At 47.8% G+C, this 22,461-nt stretch overlaps 1 protein-coding gene across 2 annotated transcripts in view; it reads left to right on the forward strand.

Moving 5' to 3' along the window:
• The window catches only part of LOC144169090 (alcohol dehydrogenase [acceptor]-like), a 265,828-nt gene that overhangs the window by 208,132 nt on the left and 35,235 nt on the right, over nucleotides 1-22,461 (forward strand). For both annotated transcript variants that reach the window (XM_077698098.1, XM_077698097.1), the window contains exon 7: nucleotides 682-826. In XM_077698098.1, coding sequence (XP_077554224.1) covers nucleotides 682-826 — 145 coding nt within the window. The remainder of the gene's footprint in view (nucleotides 1-681; nucleotides 827-22,461) is intronic.

Raw genomic sequence — 22,461 nt, forward strand, 5'->3', positions numbered from 1 at the left:
ATAAGCGATCGCCATGTATGCGGTGGCGTGCGTTTATCTGCGCCGTCTATTCAGGCTGCGCACGGGTGTTTAAATTCCGCGCGTGCAGGCATTCCTCCTACATAGTAGGGCAGGCATACGACAGACGTCGTTGCGAAAGAAAAGACGACTCTGGGGAGAGCGAAGAAGGGAAGAGCCATGTACAGAGGCACAGCGACGAGAGGGCAAACGAAGGAGGAAGAGAGCAAAGGGAAAGCTGGGCGGCCGGCGGCGCGTGGACATTATGGGCCCGAGCCAAAAAAATTTTCTGGGCCACAGTCGGCGCTCCTCTTTATATCTTGCTCCGTGCTTACAACCATGCGGATATCTCCCGGTGATCCGTTCGGCTCGGAAAACGCCGGATGCGGTACCACGATCGTCGGCAAAGGCAGGCTGTGGACATGTAGTATATAGTAACAGCTGAATTGAAGGTTAACGAAGGGAAACCAAGACTGAACCAGGCTAAGCCAAGCTGTCGCTCTGCGTATCCAGGGTTAGCTAAGCTAAGCCGCACCCATTTTTGTTTCACTGTAACTTGACACACTTTGCTTTTTGCGTATTTGGGCTTACGTTCTGGGTCATATTTGAAGTAACACACTGATCTCATTTATTTTATCTAAATATTAATTCAAATAAAATTGAATGCATTTGTCTTTCTTCCAGATACCTCTGGTTGAAAACCTTCCTGTCGGACAAAAAATGTACGACCATTTGCTCGTTTTTGGAATAGTTGGCGTGGACATCGGAAACAAATCAAGCAACGATAGTTTGCTCTCAAAATTAGGAAAGTACGCGCTTAATAGGACAGGTAAAAACATTTATTTTTTAAACACTGCCTCTGCTCTTAACAATGAGAACACGATAAGTCGTAATACACATTTGCAAGCGCAATTTGTTTCGTGGAAGACAGATCACGCAACCTTATTGAGATGCATAACATTTTTTTCAGCGTAAAAAATAATTTTATAACTACAGAAATATTCTCCATTGAAAGTAAAAAAAAAATAAGGATACTCGAGTTTCTGCGTACCAGCAGTAAGCCCTGTAATACGGCCCCTTCGTTGTAAACCACACAATCAAATAGGACGAGTAGAAACTCTTGGTGCATGTTGATTACTGACGGGGTCAGTCAAAAAAACACATGTGTCGCGTAGAAACTAGGGAACGAAGCACGACGATGGCACCACGCTTCCCGTATTCCAAAGTATTTTGTCTTGTGTCTACTTTTAAGCGAAACCTAGAAGAAATATTAATCGTAAGTAGGTCCCTTAGAGCCACAATACTGTTGGCCCAACATAGCAAAGAGGGGAACAGAGCAACACAAACAAAACACAAGAATAAGTTGACAACCACGACCGCTGACTAACAACTGATATTTATTTTTCGGCATGTCACATATATACGCTGACAGTCAAAAATTGCAAGAAAGAAGAATTAACATGAATGCTAAAGATAACCAAAGCAGTCGTCACTCTGCACCAACGCCACGTGCCAAAAAAAGAAGAAACATCCCCCTCGCGAGGGGCACGATCAAATGCAGAGCATTTCTGCGGGGGGGCGCGCCTGCAAGTCGTATGGATTACGTATTGGTTGTTGTTGTTGTAATTGTTGTCTTCCAGCGTAGACATTGTCGATGAAGTCGATGGTGGAACGTGCCGTGAACCCCCTGCCGCGGCTATGACGCAACGTGGCGCGGCTATGACGCAACACAATCCAACACAATCCACTTTAATCCAATCCAATCCAAATCCAAGCCAATCCAAGCCAATCCAATCGAATCCAATCCAATGCCCCTCGCGAGAGAGTGTTATAGCGCCGAAATCGCCACCACGTGAACGCGTGATGCTGACGTCACGATCACGCCACAGATGTTAGCGACCGCAGCGCGCGCGAACGACATATGTGGTTTAAGCGCGAACCGACCGCGGCGAGAGAGCGCGATGCGAGCGCCCCACCTGTTCTTGTGCGCGATCCTAACGCGGCGAGAGAGGGTGTTGCGCACGTCCCCACCTGTTGTGCGCCCGAACCGAACGCGGCGAGAGAGGGCGTTGCGAGCGGAGAGAAGGCGCGGAGGACGCGGGGGAGAGGGCGCACCTCTGGCCGACGGTTGAATGAGTCAAGGATATAAGGCACGTTCGTAACCTTCCGTTCTGTGTCGGCTTTGTGGCTCAGTTGGTAGAGTACCGTGCACCTTGCGTTCCACCCGCAGAGTCGTAGGATCGAAACCTGGCGCCGGCAAGTATTTATATAGTGTAGGGGGAGCGATGCGGACGCGGACTACGGACGCCAACGCGGGTGACATCGTGAGTTACTGAAATGCTCTGCATTTAAAAACCGGTGCTGAACTATCAGTTGGACAGAAAATTAATCTCTTTATGGCAGAGGGACACCTAGGGTACGCTCACAGAGTTTTATTTTCGGCGCTCTATTTTTGCAGCCTGAATTGTTTCCCTATTTTATATTTGTGTTTTGCAATGACCCGGGTTTCGTGAAAGATTGGTACGCAGCCTCGGCAATCTCTACAGTAGACACCTAAGTAGCCACTAATCAACTTATGTACATAACAGTTAGTGGGAACGCGACCTTAGCGCGTTCCCTTAAGATTGGCTTCGCCGCACTGCTCGTTGCTCCTCGCGGAAACTTGGTTGGCGAGAAGTCGGCGAGGGGGATCTACCTCCTCGCCGAAAGAGTGTCTTGTGGCCGGCGAGAGCGCGCGGGATGCAAGCGGTGGGAGGTCGGAGCTCGGGAAGCGAGGCGCCAGGACGCGCCTGGCGACCTCCTCCCTTCGAAGATCGGGCAAAAAGGACGGCGACAATGGCTGCCATCAGCGTCCCAGTGAGGCAAACGCGAGCGCGCTCAGGCGCCCCGGAGATTACTGTTGTCGCGGTGAGTAGAACCTCTCGCTTTTCTTAAAGGGACAGACAACTGATTTTTGTCGCGTATATGTTCTCTAGCTCATATGAAAGCCAGCGTTTTTTATAGCCCGATAACCACAAGCAATTTCTAAACAAACTGGCGGAAATAATTTTAATTTGCAGAAAACTTCCTAAAATCGGAAGGGTGGCGGTTCGTAGTGTCGAAACTTGACACTACAATATGTGTCCCTATCACGTGACCTGCAAACCTAGCAGCTACTGTAACTGCTGAAACGTTTATTTGCGTATTGAAAACCTTTTAAAACAAGTATTTGTACAAGGTTAAATTGCATATGTATTTCTAAACATTATTCTGAAATCTTTAAAGACACGCCGCCCGCCGTTGCTGGGTGCCTCTCAGCATGCCTCTCAGTGTGGCTAACTTTGCCTCCATGCTCAGAATCCACGGCAGCGTTCAGTAAACAGACCCAGCGAAGGAGCTTTGACGATTCTGCCTGAGTCAGGGGTGTTTGTTCTGCCAAAATATTTGATTTCAGTTTCCAAATACGCCAACGGCAGCTTAAAAAAAAAGAAACGTCGCGCCCGGGGAGAATCGAACTTCCCGCCTCCAAAACGTGAAGCCAGATTCTACCTATCGTCTATCCCAACAGATGGCGCATTCGTGCAAAATAGACCGTTGCATTAAAAAAAAACACATAAAGGAGCACGTCATTCAAACATTTTTAGCTGGGAACAAGTTTTTAAATATCGTTTTTTTATTTCGCATACAAATAAAAGTATGTTGCCGAGCTACTCTGTGTCATGGTTGCCAGCATTAGTTTTGGGAGGGACACATACGGCTCGTCGATCAAAAAAATTCGATTTAAAAAGTTCTACGGCGTTATCAGCAAAACCGTTTCTCGTCAAGGTGCTTTAAGTGATGCCCTTTCATTTGAGATAGAGAATATATACTCGACGAAAATTGGTTGTGTGTCCCTTCAAATTGCCCGGGCGAGGAACTAGATCCTCGCCATCAACCAGCTAGCCTGCATGCTCTTTGTATGTTTATTATTCTGTAATAAATGTCAATGAGCGAAAACACTTGTCGCTTCCTTTGTTCCGTCGAGCCACGGCCCACCGCGGCTGGCGCGGAACAGCCAGCAGTCGCGAGGTAGGAGAAAGTTTGCTAGCTGGGCGAAACGAGATGACAAAAGCTGATTTGTGTCTCTCGTTGCCGGTTTTGGTATTGCAGGGAAGAGTAACTAACCTACTTTTACCGCAATATGTTCTTTTAATCTTTCATTAAGGCATCGTCCCGTCTGGCCTACGTAAGTTTTCCCACAGCACAGCGGAATCGAATGCACGGCGCCTTCAACACACTCTACAAATCGGTTTTCGTGCTTAAAGGAGCCATGAAGAGAAAGCACAAGTTCGTGTTTTTCGAGAGATTTCGTGTTTTATAGCGCCACCAGCGCTTGCCTGAATGCAAACGATGCTTTATTCACCGAGAAATTATTTATTGCAAGTTAAAATTTTCATTTTCCCGCTAAATCATGCGTTCTTGTGTCTGCAATGACATCACGTGGTCTCGTTTATCCTTAGTGAACCTAGATAGCGCCACCACACCGCGGCAAGCCATTTTCTGGCTTTGGTTTGTTTGTGAACGCATTTGTACCTGGCTTGTTTTGTTCATGGAGACAATCGTTTCGTGAAACATGGTGCTTGCTCGGCAAATACGGTCACGTAAGACATCTTCGCTTGCGTCAATCGGCAAGTGTCGTCTGAAACAACCCCAAAGCCCCGCAGTTCTCTGCAGGTACACCAAGCATAGTGCGCGCAGTACCAACAGCAGTACGCATCGGTACTTCTATGTTTACGTGTGCTTTCGTAACTTACACCAACGCCGCCTGTATTAACATTGCCTGATGCGTCGCGCGCTTTTCAATGGGAAGGGTAGGGACGCTGAGTTCAGGCACTGATCCGCTATGTGGCGCGTGCCGGCGGACATCTCGCCTTACGTCACTGCTCGCGAGTCACGAACGCTGCACCCACTTCTACGACGTGTGTCTGTCAGCTTGCCTGTTGGGCTTCAAGGCCCGTTTCGCTTACATCTTAGCCGCGACGGGGCGCTAGTTCTGTAACGCACTGGGGATCTCGTTCAACGTGTCGCTCGCTTCATACTTGCTGCATTTTTCCTTAGATAAAGACGGAGGCGGACTGAAATAGTGTAAGAACATACTGATTGTCGGGTAGACATATAGCTAACAGAAAAACGATATGTTCGGATGGGGCAGCCATTATTTTGCTGATATTTTTCTTTCTGGAGTATTTAGAGAAGAAATATTTGCGTGCACGTTTTTTGTTTCTGCGCTCACTTCTACGATTACTTTCCAATTGTATCACGTGCTAGTAAACTTCAGAAAATTATAGGAAACAAAAGGATAAGCAGCTGGGATCCCGCCCGCTGTCCGGGCGCTTCTATAGTACAGTCCTCAATTTTAGAAGTGCGTACCGATGCGGAGTGCGAACAGCGGGGTCATAACAATACCTAAGTGCGGAGGGGAAAGAGGTGGGATGCCCCACTCACAAAATTTCAGGGCCTGTGATCCGAGTAGATAGGCGCGCAAAACCGGCATCAGCCTGCGGCAGCGCAAGGGATTTTGCTTCGTGACAAAGGAAGTTTTATCAGTGACAGACCAAGACAGGCAGGCATGGTGAAAAACAAGAAGGCGTAGGAGCGCCGCCTCGGGAACGCTAAACAAACTTTCCTCTATTTTCCATACTTTCCGAGAAGCGGCGCTGGCTGGCGGACACGAAAGCACGCTGGAAGGCTACGAAGCGGGGAAGGGTAGGAGAGAGCGACAGGAGAGTGGCTGTTTGGCCATTTTTCGCTCACGCGTTAGGCAATGTTTATACAGGCGGCGTTGCTCACACTGTTTGTCCCACCATTCTTAAGGCCTCAAAAAGAATGTGCCCTAAATTTAAGCGCAAATAGCTGGTTCGGCAAGCTTATAATCTCTGCCTAATTCGCGTTTGCTTTTGCCGCCCTCCGCCAATTGCAGAGCTGGCTGGCATGACATCATAGGTTCTGTTGCGGGAAAGGAGCTAGTGGGTCGCATGGCCATTCCCTTTTTTCCTAATTATACAGCTTATTTGAGCGAAGTTTACGTTAAAAGTGGTGTCAGTATGATTCTAACGAGGCAATCTTTTGAATGGACCAAACTTGAGTTTTCTCTTCATGGCTCCCTTAACAGACCAGGACTGCATTGTTCTTTTGGTTTTGTTCACTCTCATACACATGCCCAGAAAGCTTTCCACCATGTTGCTCCTGCTGCTGTGCTCTGGCTCCTGGCGCCGCTGGGTTATATCTTGCACCAGACAATAATAGCTAAGCTCCGCTTACCCTGTCCCCAGGGCACGGAAAGTGACTCAGGCGGACGGTTGGTGTCAGGCCAAGTAACACCAGATAATGCTCGCTTCCTCGGATTCCGCACGACGAGTTAGCAGGGAATACAGACAGAGGGAGAGAGGGAGAGAGAGACTAAATGGGGAGAGCGAGATTGAAAATATTTTAAAGATCTGGAAACTGGGAGGGAAATCCTAGTCCTGGAATCTATGCGTTCCCCTAGCCGCCTTCGCCCGTGTTAGCAGGATTCAGGAGTCTGGCCCTCCACTGTTGACAGCTGGTATACTTACGTCCCTGTTTATAGTTGTCGGAATGCAATTTTCTGGGCTTTGCTGAGGGGTTGGTGAGGGTACGGGAACTTTCGTCTAGTGCTCTGGTAAAACTGAGTAATGTCCCGACAGGCGAGAAATGGTGTTGGAGCTGCGTTGACATCGGGGGCTCGGTGGGCCAGTTGAGGGGCCTGTTGGTGGACTTAGTTCTAGCCCGTTACTGAGGCATGGGCACGTGTCCACACGATCGCCCCTCTGTGATTTGTACGGTACTGTGGAAGTACCCGTAGAGTCGTTGGTGCCGCCCTCCCTGACGGGAAACGGAGGCGTACTGCTTGAGAATCAGTGGCTGTGACTTGGGGGGAGGATTCGCGATGAGTGCCGAAGAAATGGCGACTTCTTGGGCGTCCCGACGGGCGGTTGTCCGGATGTATGGGCATACAATTAAATGCAGTTTCTAGATGTTGTCACTGTATCCACGGTTTTGTTGTGAGAGAAGTTCGCCGCATCGGTGTACGACACGTCATAGCGATTGCCGTATAGACGTTTAGGCGACCAGTTATGCCCCCCTTAGCCAGACGGTGCTGGCGCCACACTCGCCACTACTGGCCTTTTCTAATTTCCGCTTCGCCGGGGACGGCCATTATCCGCTCGATGTACATCGTTAGCAAAATAGGTTATGCACGAAAAGTCGTAATTTATTATTGTGGACACACTCGGAGCTGATGTTGGTCGTCGGAAAACGGACCGGAACGTTCGAGAAATGACTCGAATGTGCAGAAACATGCCAAGTCTATGGCGCGGCACCGCCAAGCGTGATTCATTCACTCAGTCCAAATAGTTCAGGTTCCCTGCACATGCCCGTTGTGCCGCACCTATTACGTTTGGTAGGTAAAAACTTTATAAGCGTAGATTAAACGAAGCGGGGAAAAACACAGAAGAAACGCTATCGATTACAACTATGGATGGGGACGTATGCTCAGTTGGCGCCCTCAGCGAGCGTAACGTACAGAGGGCAACACCCTTGTCTATAACACAGGTTTTGTACTTAAAGCCTTATCTTGCCTCGGCCGAAAAACATTTGAAGAAAACTATTGCGTCATTCTGAAGTCTTGACCATATATTTTGACCTCAATGTTTTTTGTGACAAGTTTGAGCCCGCAGTTTTGAGATGTAACCAATTCAAGTTGAACTCAGTGTTATAGACAAGGGTGTTGCGCACTGTACCTTGCGATCGGCACTCTTGAGGACACCAGTATCTGAAATTTTCCGCTATACATTTCCTTGCACAAGTCTGGTTACGTTTAAGTCGGTTACCTTAACGGTACATTTTCAACGTAGTCCGATACAGCAGACCCTAGAGGGTCCCACTAAAGGGAAGTTTACCAATTCAAGTCTCTGTAATTAAATCCTATGTAGGGCTCCAATCGGCGGCACGAGTGGTTAACGCAGTTAAGCCGCTAAGTCCGGAACAAATAAAACTTGCCGAAGCAAATTTTACGCAAAGGAAGACACGAATGCTTAAATAACAATAAGTAATGAGGTTAACCAAAAAAATCTATGGAGTATAAGCTGCCATAATAATTGTTTATTTCATATTATACTAATCCAAAAAATTCTCAAATCAGCCGCCTCATGTGCCAGTAAGGAAAAAAAATCATGTGTTAACAATGCTTCATCGCTAAATTTGAGTGTTTACAAACTTCACTGAACGGGCCAAGTATTATGTCGCGATTCGCTCACCAGGCACTTAACGTTCATTGGCGCGTATATGCAATTTTTTTGCCGACTTTAAAGGCTATACGCCTCGAGCTTCGCGATTGCTGCGCCGCCAGCCGCCGCTTTTCCGCGACGTTTACGGGATTAGCGCTGCATGTCTGATAGGTGGTCATGCAGTGTTTTGGTTCTCTTTCGCTTCTCTTTGCCTTTCCGCGCACTAAACAATTTGTAATGGGGACGTCTGTAAGCAAATTGCACGTTTGGTACACTTATAAAAAAAACAGCTGCGCCTTGGTAAAGCGCTCGAACGCCAACAAGAGCTAGCCGGGGAGGCGGTTTTGCGCGCTTCTTGGCCGCTCTTGCGGGCGTCGGCGATGGCAACAGCATATCCCCACTGTCACCTTCGAACACGTGAGCACAAGTGAATTCTATTTACTTACGCCTCGTTTAGACCTGATATTTACACTGTAAGAGGTTGGTTCGTTTTGCAGCGCAGGCAACATATGCGGCTTTGCTTCGAATATGTACGTCGTAGAAAAATATGTTTCGGGGATGTGATAACCCAATAGCTGACAATAACGTGTGCCTCTTATGGGATTGTAAGCCACGCGAAAACGTTAAGTACACTCAAAGGCGGTGCGTTTTTAAATATGTGCCCACACACGCCTTATAGCCAGAACAAAGGTATAAGTTATTGAAACCACGGTAAAATGAATGGTCTGCTAGTCCGGAATAAATAGAATAGACATACAGGAATGAAAAAAACCAGTGCAGCTTCGGAAATGCTATATACGTTTGTTTAATCAAGGAAGTATTCACCAGACCAACTAGATGCGAAAAGCGCTGATATTTCTCACTACATGGGGGGGAGAGGAGGACGCTCAACTATTGTTGTTTACAAATGTGCAGCGAAATCAACAAATGAACGTCTTAGTAATGACACACACAAGCTGCGTGTTCAATTTCCGTATGTTTTTAGCCTTCAACGAAGGGCTGATCACTTGGTGGAGGCATTTTTGAAGAATACAGTGTAGGCAGTTCACAAGCGATACGTGGTGTCGTTGGAAGAGTTGATTGATTGATTGTAGTGTTTAACGCGCCGACGCAACAGAAGTGATCGATAAGGCGCGCCGTAGTGGAGGTCTCCGGATTAAGTTTGACCACCTGTAGATGCTTAACGTGCGCCGAAATGTCGTCCACACGGGCTCGTTGAAAGCGTGTGGTAGCTGACAAGGCCCTCTGAATTCGGTTTATGCTGGATTCTGCAGCCTTCCTGTGTCATATGACGATGTTTCGATGAAGAGTTTAGTTGCGGACGCGGATTACTCTATAAGTCCGTCTCCGCGCTTCTCGTGGAGGATAAATGTAGCAGATGAATCTTTGCAAGCGCTCACCTCGCGCGCGAAAAGACGACCCAGCATTAAATTTATCGTCGTGTGCTGACTCCCGAGTATAATTTTGCGTTATCCATCGTACTTCCTTCGTAGATGTTTGTAAAATTTATGCCGCGTTGGCTTTTCCAGGGTAGTGATCAATACTGATATGTGACATTGGCAAGCGTAACTTGCGTGCTGTGAGGTATGAGTGCTCCGTTAGATTGGCCGCAACAAGACCATCGGAGGAAACACTGCTTACGGGGACATTTCAACTAAATTTAAGTGCAGCGCAATCGAAAATTCATATGCCGGCTTCGGGACGCTGGCCTGTGACACACATTTGGCGCTCATACAGACCGAATGTATCACACTAATATCGCGTCATAAACGTTTATACTCTCGTGAACACACCACGCTTGCAAGCAGAGTGCCTGCTCCGCGTTATTTTGTATTTCGAACGCGTCCAAACCGTAAATCGCAGTCTTGAAAGAGCCCCAAAAGGAACGGTCACTGGGGGGAGCGGGCCGGTGACTCCCGCGGCTGCTTTCGAAACGGGCCGCTAGAGGGATTTCAGTGACGACCCTACAGGCCGCGCCCGAGGCGTATATAGCAGTTTCAGCATGCGTGTTTCCATGGCCGCTAGTTGGCACATAACGAGCAGGCTACAGTCGACAACGTGGAACAGGTATACAAGGCAGTCCGCGTCAGCTGTAAGTCAGGTGACAATTATATCACTGAGCGCTGTAGCTTTTTCATGGCCCGCCTGAACAAAGAAACGGCCAGCCAGCAATATACAACTTCCACACACATGCAGTGTTATTTTGGTTTACAGCACCTCATATTAAAATAATATAGTCCGTCCACAGCCAACCATTTTTGCGCGGACTGGAAAGAAAAGCTTTGAAAACAATCTTCACAACGCACCCATAGACTCAGACGTGCTTCAGTACAGCACGTTGCAGCATCTAGGATTTGTTGCCCTGATAAAGTAAATAAAAATGACTAAATCCGTCAGACAGCGTAATGTTGGACGAAACGCATGAACAGCAATCTAGGCAACTGACGACAATGGAAACAGCGCTCAAACAGCGTTGATCTGGCATTCGTTGCGAAGAAGTGTTCTGAACTTTCGTACACTCTGCCTATTTTCACAAGTTTCCATTCATAGAAACACTAAAACAATCGTTCGCCCATCAAGCCGTGCGCGTCGATACGCTCTGGCACTAGCTGAGGCCACGGAAAGAAACGCGTTCTAAAAGGCCAGCCTAGGAGGATGAAGACATCTCGGCCAATATGGCCGCGCCCAGGCGGCTGCGCTGTAAGCTGTCTATACAGCGTGGCCGCGCTGTAAGCGCGGTAAGCGACCTTAATGCTCTGAACTAACGTAGGACTGGACTAAAATAGTGCACCTGTGCAGACGTATTTTCGCGCACTCGTACAACAGCGTGTTTCTGCGGTAAAGGACAGCGGAACGACAGACAGCGGAGGACAGCCGAAGCTGAGTATTTACCTGCACGGTTTTTCTCGTTATGTAAGGTTTACAGCCGAGATGAAGGATACGCGTAGAAAGCTGGTACAGTGTGGTAGCTTTCCGCGGCAAGTAGATGCAGAGGAACTTCACTGCGATGGCGGCGAGGCAGACGAAGGGGCACGTACTATTATGAGCAATATAAAAGGGAACACAGGAACGCATCGAAAACACCCTCAGACTCAGCTATGCGTGATGCGCAGCGGCCGCCGTCGGAAACAAAGTGGAAAAGGGGACGCTGTTCTAACAACTGTTCGCATTTCCGCCGAGCGTCTTATTGGCTGTCGGACGATACCATATTATCCGCGAAATGACGTAAGCTGCCGCTTTGTGGAAATTCGAGCGTGGTGGGAGTGCCAACAGTTAGTGGAAGAGCGCCCTCCTTCCCACTTTGATTTTCCCAGCGCCATCCTCGTATCGCTCCGAGTCTGCTTAGAGGCTATTTGCCACGCGTTCCTCTGCTCTCTTTCATATTGCTCATAGTAGTACGTGTCGTCTATTCTTTGTGGCGTCGCGGCTAGAACACGCAGAAGCGGATATAACTCGGCGTTAGCTAAGCGGGTCGCAAAACCGGAGGGAGGGCTAAGTAACGAAGGTGACTAACGGAAAGCCATTGAGAGAGAATTATAAGCTGCTGAGAGGAAGCTAGAAAGGATCGAAATTTCGTCAAAAAATGACCAACAGCTCTGCCCATTCAGCGGAGCGGAGGCATGTACCGAGGTGGCAGACAGGGCGGAAGAAACGAAATGTAACAGGTGCTCCCACGTGCTGCAAGATACGCCAGCAAAACCAGTCGGTACACAGGGTACCAGTAAAGAACGGCACGTGGGAGATACCGTGGTAATCATCGCGGGAGATTCTAACGGGTGTTTCCCGGTTAAACGATGCAGGCGGTGACGACGCAAGCGAAGGGGCAGCTGGCCTTGTCCAGTAAAGCAAGAAACCTTGTGATGGTTGCCGTGGGTCTTAACGATGTTCTTAAGGGGAAGGAGGGAAAACTTGGTCACGAGATAGCGAAGGGGTAAATGATCTGCGGGCGACGTCCCCAAATGTGCTCATTGTAGTATGCACGGTGCCGCAGTTGACAAAGCCGGGCGTGCACACCGAACGGGCAGTAGTCGCTGCTGACAGGGAGATTAAGGGGCGTGGCAGGGAATTTGGGTTTGAAGTGGTACATCTGAACAGGGTAGGGGGCAGCATTGGACATAGGCAAGCTTTTTAGTGGGACGGGTTTCCTTGAGCCGCAGGATAGGAAACAATGTGTGGTGGCGCTTAGGTGGGAGAGTAGTAGCTTTTTATTGCAACGCAGTATATGCCTGACCCCCCAGTAAGCAGATTAACTCGGCGCCGCTCCGAGGTTTCCCCTCGCCACCGCCGACTCTCCTTTTACAACGGTTATCACAACGACTGTTCGCCTGGCCATCACTCATGTCTCTTTCACAAGTTGCGCAGTCGGCTTACATCGGCCGTAGCGCCGTTATCAGATGATTGCGGAGAATCAAGGCTTGCGCGAATGGGTGTAAAGGCGCCCGAAAGCCGGCGCCACCGCCGCCGCCGAGAATTTAGCCACGGCCGTTGACGCTTCACATTCCACCGCACCCGTTAGCTGCGCAACCCTGCTGGTTGAAATCAACTTGCCCCCGTTGAAACGCCAGCGCAAGCACATTATTCTTTACCTTGAAAGCCATTCCGGGCAAAAGTGTCGCTCGCTCCTGCTCTCTACCATGGTGCTCGGTCGGCCCGCGCTCGACTGCTCTTGTACCAAGAGGTCACGGAGCATTACCGCCTCTCCCGCCGCCGCTATCCCCCTGCCCACACATCCCTCACCAACGATCAGAAGCGCCTATGGCGACTCCTTCAGACAAACTCCCTCGCCAGTCGGTTCCTCCTCCACAAGATCTATCCCTCTGAGTTCCCTTCACCGAACTGTCCCCTCTGTTACTCCCTGGACACTCTAACCCACGCCATGTGGGCCTGCCCTCTTAACCCACTCCCCCCCATCTCCAGCGTCGAGCAGTGGGAGGACGCGCTGGGCAGCTCGCAACCGGGAGTGCAGCTACTTCTGGTTGACCGAGCTGCCTCTGTAGCCGCCAGCCTTCGGCCGGCATCCACCACGCGTTCCTAGCCAACTTGCTTGGAAAATAAAGTGATTTCTCTCTCTCTCTCGCGCGCGCGCGTCGGCCGCCCTCGTTGACCAGCTGGTCATACTTCTTTTGGTGGAAGAATAATAATCGACCGTAGGCTGGTCGCAGATAAAGTCTTTCTCTCCGAATTCGCCAGTGTATTTCATGCGTAATTAGGCGCCTATCCCCTATTGGCGGTGAGATCTTTGAGTGGCGCCCCCTGGCTCTGACGTCGGCTTAGGGATTCGCGCCGCCCCAGGCGGCACAGAAAGTGTGCCCCAAGACCGGCCCGTCTATGGCCGCTTTCTGGCATGTCCGGCCAGCATCCAGGTTCTGGCAGCCACTGATCACGCGTTGAACGGCCAACATTCGGCAACCAGCGCTTCGGCATTTTTCCGTCCGCCCGTGTCCGGACGCACAACGGCAGCTAACCGGCTGCCAGATATTCAGTTCTCTTACGGATGCCGATGTTGAAAAAGAGAACGGCCGAAGTACGGCCTTAGGGCATCCGTTTTTTCTTCGGGAAGCGGTAATCGGCCGAAGCACGGCAAGCGAACGGCCACAGAATATGCGTATTCTTGCGGCAGTTGGTGTTCGAAAGGAGACCGGCCGGAGCGCGGCTGCCGTGCATTCGTTGTTTGAACGGTGAACCGTGCGTCCGGCGGACGTACGGCCCGAGAATATACGTTTGGCATTCGGTTAGCTGTCTTCGGCCGAATTACGGCCAGCGAATGGCCACAGAATATTTGGCAACCGGTGTTGAAGAGGAGACCGGCCTACGTAAGGTATCTGGCTATACGTCCTTTTTTCGGCAAACGGCATCCAGCCGAACAACGGCTCGCGCCTGGGCGCCGAGAATTCATGCACAGACGTGTTTGGAAGGAGACCGACCGGTTTTTTTCTGGGGGGACAAAGAGCCGTTAGGGAGCCGAACGACGGGGACGCGTTTTTCATCCGCTCCGTGTTTCTACGTTTTAAATGAACGAACATCGTTTGTCAAACAGTAATGAGTGTTCTCGGTGAACGGGCAAGGTACAAGGACTCACTGGACATTAGCAGGGGACCTTTTAGGCCATCGAAATGTCATTTATTGCCACAAGAAGACTGTGCCACACCGACGGGTGAGCTAAGCCTCGCCAGTCATCGCCGCTACCACGCTTCTGCCTCCGGCTTCGTCGACGCATCATCTCGAGGCTATTCGCCCGCTCAAGAAATGGAGAGCATTGGAGACATCGATCCACCAGAGATGTCCGATCCGAGATGGAGATGGTTCACCAAAATAACTGGCCTTCAAGGGCGTCGAGCAAGCGGCAACCACGCAGGAGCTAAACCGCCACCATGTCAAGGACTCCCCACCAAAGAAAGGCAAGTGCGAGCAAAAGTGCAAGCTATTCTGCTTACAATTAAACTGCGACAAGCAATGTTGCACTATGTTGTTGGTGATAAACGTAGAAGAGACTCGCTCGTGCATTGGTAGGATCAACTTCATGCCCTGCACTATGTTACTTCAGGGGATTTTACGACTGCCTATTTAGAAAAAAAAATTATTTTAAGTTTGCGATAACAACAGAGCCTTGTCACTGACGAAGCATAGCTGTTAATTTAGTTCCGATGTTTGAAGGCGAGCTTAGCTACTCTTGGGACATGACTCATTTGGTTAAACATAATTGCCAGCATCCTAGCAAACACGGATTTTGTCAGGATTTTCTTGCTCAACGCAGATTGTTGAGTTCACGCACGATTTGGCTCTTGCAATAGATAAGCTTAAAGGGGTTGACTGTATATTCTTGGACTGCAGAAAAGCAAATGATGGTGTTGCATATCACCTTCTGCGTAGTACATTTCATCCTATGAACTGAATGAATCGGTTTTTGCATTGTTATTACTATTGGCCCTATAGCTTTGTTCAAAAGTACTGTGTAGTTAACCGGACTATAGCGAATGAACGTGATTCCGTATACCTGCAGCTTTATTCGCATTTAATAACATCCTGGTGTGCTGAATCAGAAAAGTTTTTGGGTGTTAAACTGTGTGTTAACGGCACCTTTACAAGAAAACCTTCATTCCAATTTGATACGTATACCGTAAATTATGCTGCTGTGACAACGGCCAAGGAATATAAATACCTAGGAGTTTATTTAGGGAGCGGTTAGAGGTTAAATAGGCAGGTTCACACCATAAAAGTTACGGCTGCATATGTTTTTGGCTTTCTGAGACGAAATTTCAGTGAACCTTCATCTAACTGAAAAGAACAACCATATTTCACTCATGTGCGCTCAATCTTGGAGTACGCATGTGTTTTCGTGGATCCCTACACCAAAGAGCTCGTTGATACGCTCGAAAACATACAGAATATGTCAGTGCAATTCGTATTAGGTAATTGGCACGCTCAACTTAGCATGAGAGAAAGTAAAAGTAAACTGAAATGGCAGGACGTGAAAGATCACAGACGAAACCACAGGTTTAACTTTTTTCGTAATATCTGTTATTCGAAAACTGTTGTAGAAGGGGAGAAGTATGTCCAAGCGCCATTCTACATATCTCAAAGTGGGACCGCTAGCTTAAAGCAAATTATTAAATTTTCTTTAAAGGTGACGCCTTGCGCGATTCCTTTTATTTTACATCAATGCTGCAGTGTAATTATCTTCGACGTATGATTGCATTAACTGTTTATATTGACGATTTTCAGCGCGCTTTGTAGAATTATTTTGTTATTTTGTCTCATATTTAATGCTTAGTGTTATGTATCTCCCTTCTGTAATGCATGCAAAGGAAAGCAGGTATCAAATAAACAAACAAATAAATAAATAAATAAATAAATAAATAAATAAATAAATAAAACAATGAATAAATAAATGAATAACAATAAATAAATAAATAAACAAACAAATAAAAACAATAAATAAATAAATAAATAAATAAACTTCCAGAGGCGCAAGTTTGCCTCTGACGGGTTGAGAACCCTACGAATTCAACCTTGACCAATAAAATATTTATTGCCCTATTCGTTGCAGTATGCAAGGCTTCCTGTATACATGCTACCATTGCTATGTTATTGGTTTGAAACAAATTATGTAACCCTAATTTTACGCCTTTCCTTGCGTGAACACAAATGGATACAACTGCAGCCACCTGAAGCAGGGCGTCATTCGCGACGCGTCTAGAATTTTTTGAACGTAGTATGACATTAGAAGAAAATTAAGTTCTTTTGGACTATTGAGTGGTGTGGACGTACACTCATGAAAACAACATTAAAATAGATTGAAAATGAAAGTACCTGTTCGCTCCTTCTTAGGATCAGCCCTGCGCAAGATCATCAGAAAATTTGATCGAGTAGAAAATGTCTTTGCAAGAAAAATGGGCAAAAAACTGGACATACTTTTTTGTGAAGGAGTTATATTAAATGCTCTTGAGTGTTTTGTTGAGAACCAAAACGCTTCGTAAAGGCATTCACGCCGGTTTTATATACATCAAAATTGGTCAAGCAACTGTTATAAAAATAGTTTGTGTAGTCATAGCATGAAAGTGTTCCGGAATATTGCCCTAAAAGAAATTGGCTAAAAGCGGCGCAATTTATCTCTCTGAAATTCAACCCACTAAAGTATGCGCCCTCCGCCGCCCCCCCCCCCCCCCCTTCTCTTTCCCCGTTTATTACAGGTAAGCCGCCCCACAGAGGATGTCAGGATCTGGACAATACATCTATTCAAGCTCTACAAAGAACTGAATATTTTCTGTGTTCGGCAGTAAAAGAGGCACAGCAATTAAAGGACCGACAATTTGTGAGCACTGTTTAATAAATGAATTTTGCTGTCAACTGAGGCTCGTAATTAAGCAAAGCTGCGCTGAAAGCTTGACGGCTGGTGCTTGCGCGCGAAATCACTTTGATGTGGCTGCATTGGACCCAAATTGCTGGGTTTGTGCTGCTTCTGCACTGCGCGAATGAGTCATCTGCTTGCGCGACATGCAGTGACCGGCCTCAGTACAGCTAACGTACTGTGGCTGAACTCCAATGCCCGTAGCACGGCCGTATTTCCGGTAGCTGTAGTCCGGCTGGAGTCCGACGACCGCATCTCGGCTGTCCTCCGGCGGACGTACTTCGGCCGTACACGGGTGGCTTTGGAATGGCCGGAGCCCTACGGCTGGAATCTGGCCGTATGACCGTAAGCCGGTCGACTGGCCGACGGACACTGGCCGTTGGACAGCCATCGGAGTACGGCCGTATACGGCCAAAAGGCCCACATTTGGACATGGGCCGAACATGGCTGCCGGAAAACGGCCGGACAGAAAATCACCGGCCAAAGTACACCGGCCTGTTTTAGGCCGAACAGTCCTGTGCTGCCTGGCGTCTGCTACACTCCGCTTGTGAGGGGCAACAGTGCCGGGCTAGAAATCGCCCGCTTCGTTGCCGTAGTGCGTTAAAAAGCGTATTTTTAGCGACTCAGTTATTTTGCCAGCTTCTGACGCATCTGAATAATTTGAAGCTGTATCCCCCCCAAGTTTGCAACACACGAAGAGATAGAGAACAACTTTCATCGGTCAGAAGATCGTGTGTAACTGGTCCTTTCTTGCTTATTCGCGAGGATCAGCGATCAGAGCTTCTCGATAAGTATTCAAAAGGCGTAGGCTTCCCTGCAGTATTTTTGAGATTCTCGTATGAAGACTCAACAGTCTAATACCACGTACCAAGCAGCGGCCTCTACACGCTCATCGCACAGCAGGAAATAAAGCGGCTTTCTTCTGTTTCTTTCGTTGTTGTCTTGTATCGGATTAATGTTTCTTGCTTTTTTTTTCTGCCCAACGCATTAATTTTTCTCCGCCGTCACCAACTTCTTATTAGGAGGTTTCGGGATGTTTGGGAGCCTCACAAAGGTCGTGTGGATATTTCCTTCACTTTGTATGGCCTACATTCCCTTCTTCACTAATTGGCTTTCATTACGGCTGCGTGCAAGAAGGTGCATATCCGCAGCGTGCTTTGCTTATTCACATGCAAATACAATGAGAAGGTTTGTGCTACGCCACCACGATCGCGCCCTAAACAACGTGGTCCACAGTGCTCGAAGGCGGCTTTTGTGCTCCGAATTTCTATCGTAATTTTATCGTTATCATAACGAACTGACTCTCAACTCAAACAATGATGGCATGATTACGGTGTTGAAGGCATGATATACTCGCTAACTAACGTAATAAATAGTATACCTGCATATATTACAAGACTCGAAACCGAAGAAGAATTCCAAGTAGCTCTTTATTGCTTTTCAACCCTTCCAGGCGCGAAGAACAAATCCTATTCTACTCGGGAAGGCGTTCTATGATTTGAAGAAAAAACGGTTACTCTCTTGTCCTGGACTGAGGACCCGGCCCACTAACCAGATCGATTTAATTGTTAAACAAAGTTTTCCCCTCCTCCCTTTACTCCTCTTCCTCTTGAGTGCAGTTTTCCTATAACGCATATCCGAATAACGCATATCCGAATATCGGGAAGATTTGGCTGTGCAAAATGTTCCTAAATATCCCTCCAGGTCTTAACAAACATATATGTGTTACTATAAATTTAACGAAGACGTGACTCGTTTTGCTCAATAAACCTCCATACTTGTTAGATTCCTGGTATAGAATCAGCACGCGCGTATATACACACTGGGTTATTTGGAACTCAACCTACAGTTTTTGCAGTCTATAGTGCATGTCGGCAAACTTTCATGCCTTGACAACGTAAAGTGATGTGACAAAACGCGCTCGAGCGTTCGGCAAGGTTGCAAAAACTGTTTTACCTTACATATGATTACCGGGAATCGTGATGCCTTCTGCCAAAGCCGACAGCCCTGAAGGCCTAGAATTTGTTTTGGTCTTCCATTTTCGCTGTTGTCGGTTATTAGCAGCTGACGGTTCCTTTTGTTCGAATGCTTACACGAGAAGCTGACGCCTAGCTCCGACTCTTCGCGCTCCGCACGGGACCGGCTTCGCAAGGAATGGGGTGGCGCCGGCAATGTTTCTCCCGTAGCGGTATCCAAAACTATACTTTAATTGACACCATGAGCTAGTGTATGCGATTGTAAGCCTATTATTACGATAAAAAGTTACCCACACGCCAATTCTGGTGCGGACAAACATCAGACGTTGACCGAGCGCAAAGAAACAGCAGGGAGGGCGATCCTGAGTGAAGCAGACGACAAATGCGAGAATCCCTAAGCTGACGTCACGGAGGCGCGCTTCGCAGCGCCGCCTGTGTTCGCGCTCACCGCCAATTGCCGGTTTATGCGGGTGCGGGTTGGGGGTGAAGGGAGGGGGCATGCATGCACAACAGGGCTGAATTCCGCTACCGATGACATACCCGTTGTGGTGGTCGGAAATTTTAACGTAGCAGGCGCATGGCTCAATGCACCCAGTCAGCTGTCCTCCGCAATCGAGCGGTTTGGGTCTGGGTTGGTGTGTTGCACAGATAATGAGATGTCTACGACTGGGCATCCAAAGGGACACCCTCGTGTGCATCCACTAGTATAGAGGTCGAAACCTTCAAGGTGTTAACTCACTCTTAGGCGGACGCATGTCGCTCGCTTGGAGGAAGAAGAGGGGAAACTTAAGAAGCGTCACCCTAAAGAGCAGCGTGAATGGGCGCGAAAACAACAGAAAGCCGCTGCCGCCTCCGTTGTCGTCTTAAGTTCCAGCTGGTCGTGTATGCTACGAATCGCTCCCGGATGAACAGCAACTGGCTCGCTTGGAAAGCCGAGGGATCAAGGAAAGGGTCAGCTTTTCGTTTGGTCGCTAAAATAAAGCTCAGTTTTTTTCCAAATTTCATTCAGGCAATTGGCTAGGAAGTATGCTCATTCGTAAATTACAAACAAACGTGTTTTGTTTTGTGCGCTCCGTGGAGGGCGTGCTGCTTTGCGGGTAATCCTTGTCCACAGAGTGGAAGGGCACTAAATATTTTAGAGGACGCTGCGGAGCTGAGGCAGGAAAATATGTCGACAAAGGGGAAGTGCGGTTCGTATGTACACTCAACTCTGAGGCAGCCAGGCCTAGAGCTAACCGAATAATATATAGACATGGGTGATAACAGACAGAGGGGACCTAAGCAAAAACAATAAAGCGAACAGTTTTGTAAAAGACCAAAATGGACTCCGTAAGCTGAAAACGAAAGGGGAAAACAACTGACGTAGATATTTATTTAGCTACATAAATATGCAGGGAGGCAGAAACCATGATAAGTTGGTAGAAATTCAAAATCCACTTGAACGGAAAGAAATAAACGCGTACGCTTTAGCCGAGACTCCCCTCCGAAACCTAGAAGCGCCCATGTCATAGACAATAATGTTTGGGAGGGATGCAATAGGACCACAGGAATGGATAGAGGTGTTGGCATGCTCATTAAACAAGGGACCGACTTGCCGAGAGTGCATGAAAGATATAAAGAGGATCTATGGGTTAGAGGCACCCTAGCGGGAAAAAATACACGGTTAGGGGTTGTGTATCAGTGGACCGGAAGCAGAGCTAGGGAAGAAAATGAAAAAATCGTTAACTGTTTGAGAAGAGATATAAACGAGTTCACATTCCGCTGAAATAATGTTATTTGGAGATATGAATGCCCACATAGGAGATTTGGATGGATGCACAAATCACAACGGTTCTCTAGTGATAGATCTGTGTCAGGAAAACCGGCTTGCTATAGTAAACACCGAAAACAATGGTGACGGAAAAATACCGTGGGAAAGCGGTAACAGACAGCCTAGCATAGACTATATTTTACTCTCCGAAACAGGGTACGGAAGGTTGCGGGAAATGTGTATAGATGAAAACGGAACAGACAGCTTAGGAAGCGACAAAAAGCGCCTTACCTTGCACTTTGGAGGCGCAACCGGGACAAATTTAGAAATCGGTACAACCGGACGAACTAATTTGAGCGATGAACAGTTAAAGATTATCACTGATATGATGGAATGCGAAATCAATGAGTACCCGGACAGAGGTTGGGAGTACGACGGTATTATGCCGTTCATAAAGCATAAAATGAATGAAGCCAAGCAACGAAACCGGTGAAAAGGGAAAAAAAAGCCGCGAAGCTTGTGGTATTAGGAAATAAAAGAGGCTAATGACCAGCGAAAAAAGGCGTACAGAGAACATAGAGAGGCAAAAAGAACTGGTGTAGAACCCGAGGTAGTGAAGGAAAAATGGGATATCTACCGGGAAAAGAAACTGGTGCAAAATGGTGCAAGCAAAGATCAAGCAGAAAAAAGAACAATGGACTGCGGAAATACGGAAGAAGGACAAAAGTGCATCCAGGAAGTTTTGGAACCATGTAAAATTACGAAGCTCAAGGAACAATATCCATAAAAAATTCTTGTGGGGAAGTATACACAAAATAACGGATTATGCGTGGTCAGCGGAAAAGAAAGAGAAACTATGCGGCACAGAGTGTTAGAATCTAGGGGGAAATATTCGGCTGCGAGAAGCCCTTGGATTTAAGGGTAGCACCGAGGAAGTTAACTTGAAGGCTCTCGAGTTTACGAAAAGAAGATTTGAATGCTGGTTGGCGAAAAGCAGGGATGGGAATATTGCCTAGGACAGCTACCACCTGTAACAGAAAAAATAAGTACTTTGTGCCCAACAACTTTTTTGTAACTGCCTTAAGAGCAGCGCTAGTATAAAACTAATAGTGCAAAACATGTGTATATTAGTTTCATTTTAGTTTTTTTTTTGTAAAATAACGCGTCATCACCCCGCTACAGAGGTGACACCACTATCGATCATCATCGTCGTCGTTGTCGTTCGTGCGCTTGGCGGCGGGCGGTCCTAAGCTCGGGATGGATGGCGGGGGAGGGAGCGACTTGCGAGAATAGTGCTTGCAGGAAGCCCCTTTCCTGTGTGTTTCCCATTTTCTGTGTTTGGAGCTGGTGGGTTCTTCGCCAAAGAGATTTAAACTTCAAACATTCTTCCTTTCGCCTTGAATTTATCAATGCACTCGCAACGGAAAAATTCTCTCCTTGCTGGGAAATTACCAACTACATAAAACACAATGAAACTAAAAAAAATCCGAAACGCCAGAAACGCAAGCCAAAATAACAGCTTCGCGTTAAGTACCTTGCCGCATGTCCGTGGGATCTGCCAATATTTCGGGATCTAGCCAAAGAGGACGGGTCGACATGCCAGTATTAGGTTACTGCTTTCATTCT

Source organism: Haemaphysalis longicornis, unplaced genomic scaffold, assembly GCF_048455015.1.
Source record: "Haemaphysalis longicornis isolate Haplotype H1 unplaced genomic scaffold, Haemaphysalis longicornis Haplotype H1 scaffold_2, whole genome shotgun sequence".
NCBI classification, from domain to species: domain Eukaryota; kingdom Metazoa; phylum Arthropoda; class Arachnida; order Ixodida; family Ixodidae; genus Haemaphysalis; species Haemaphysalis longicornis.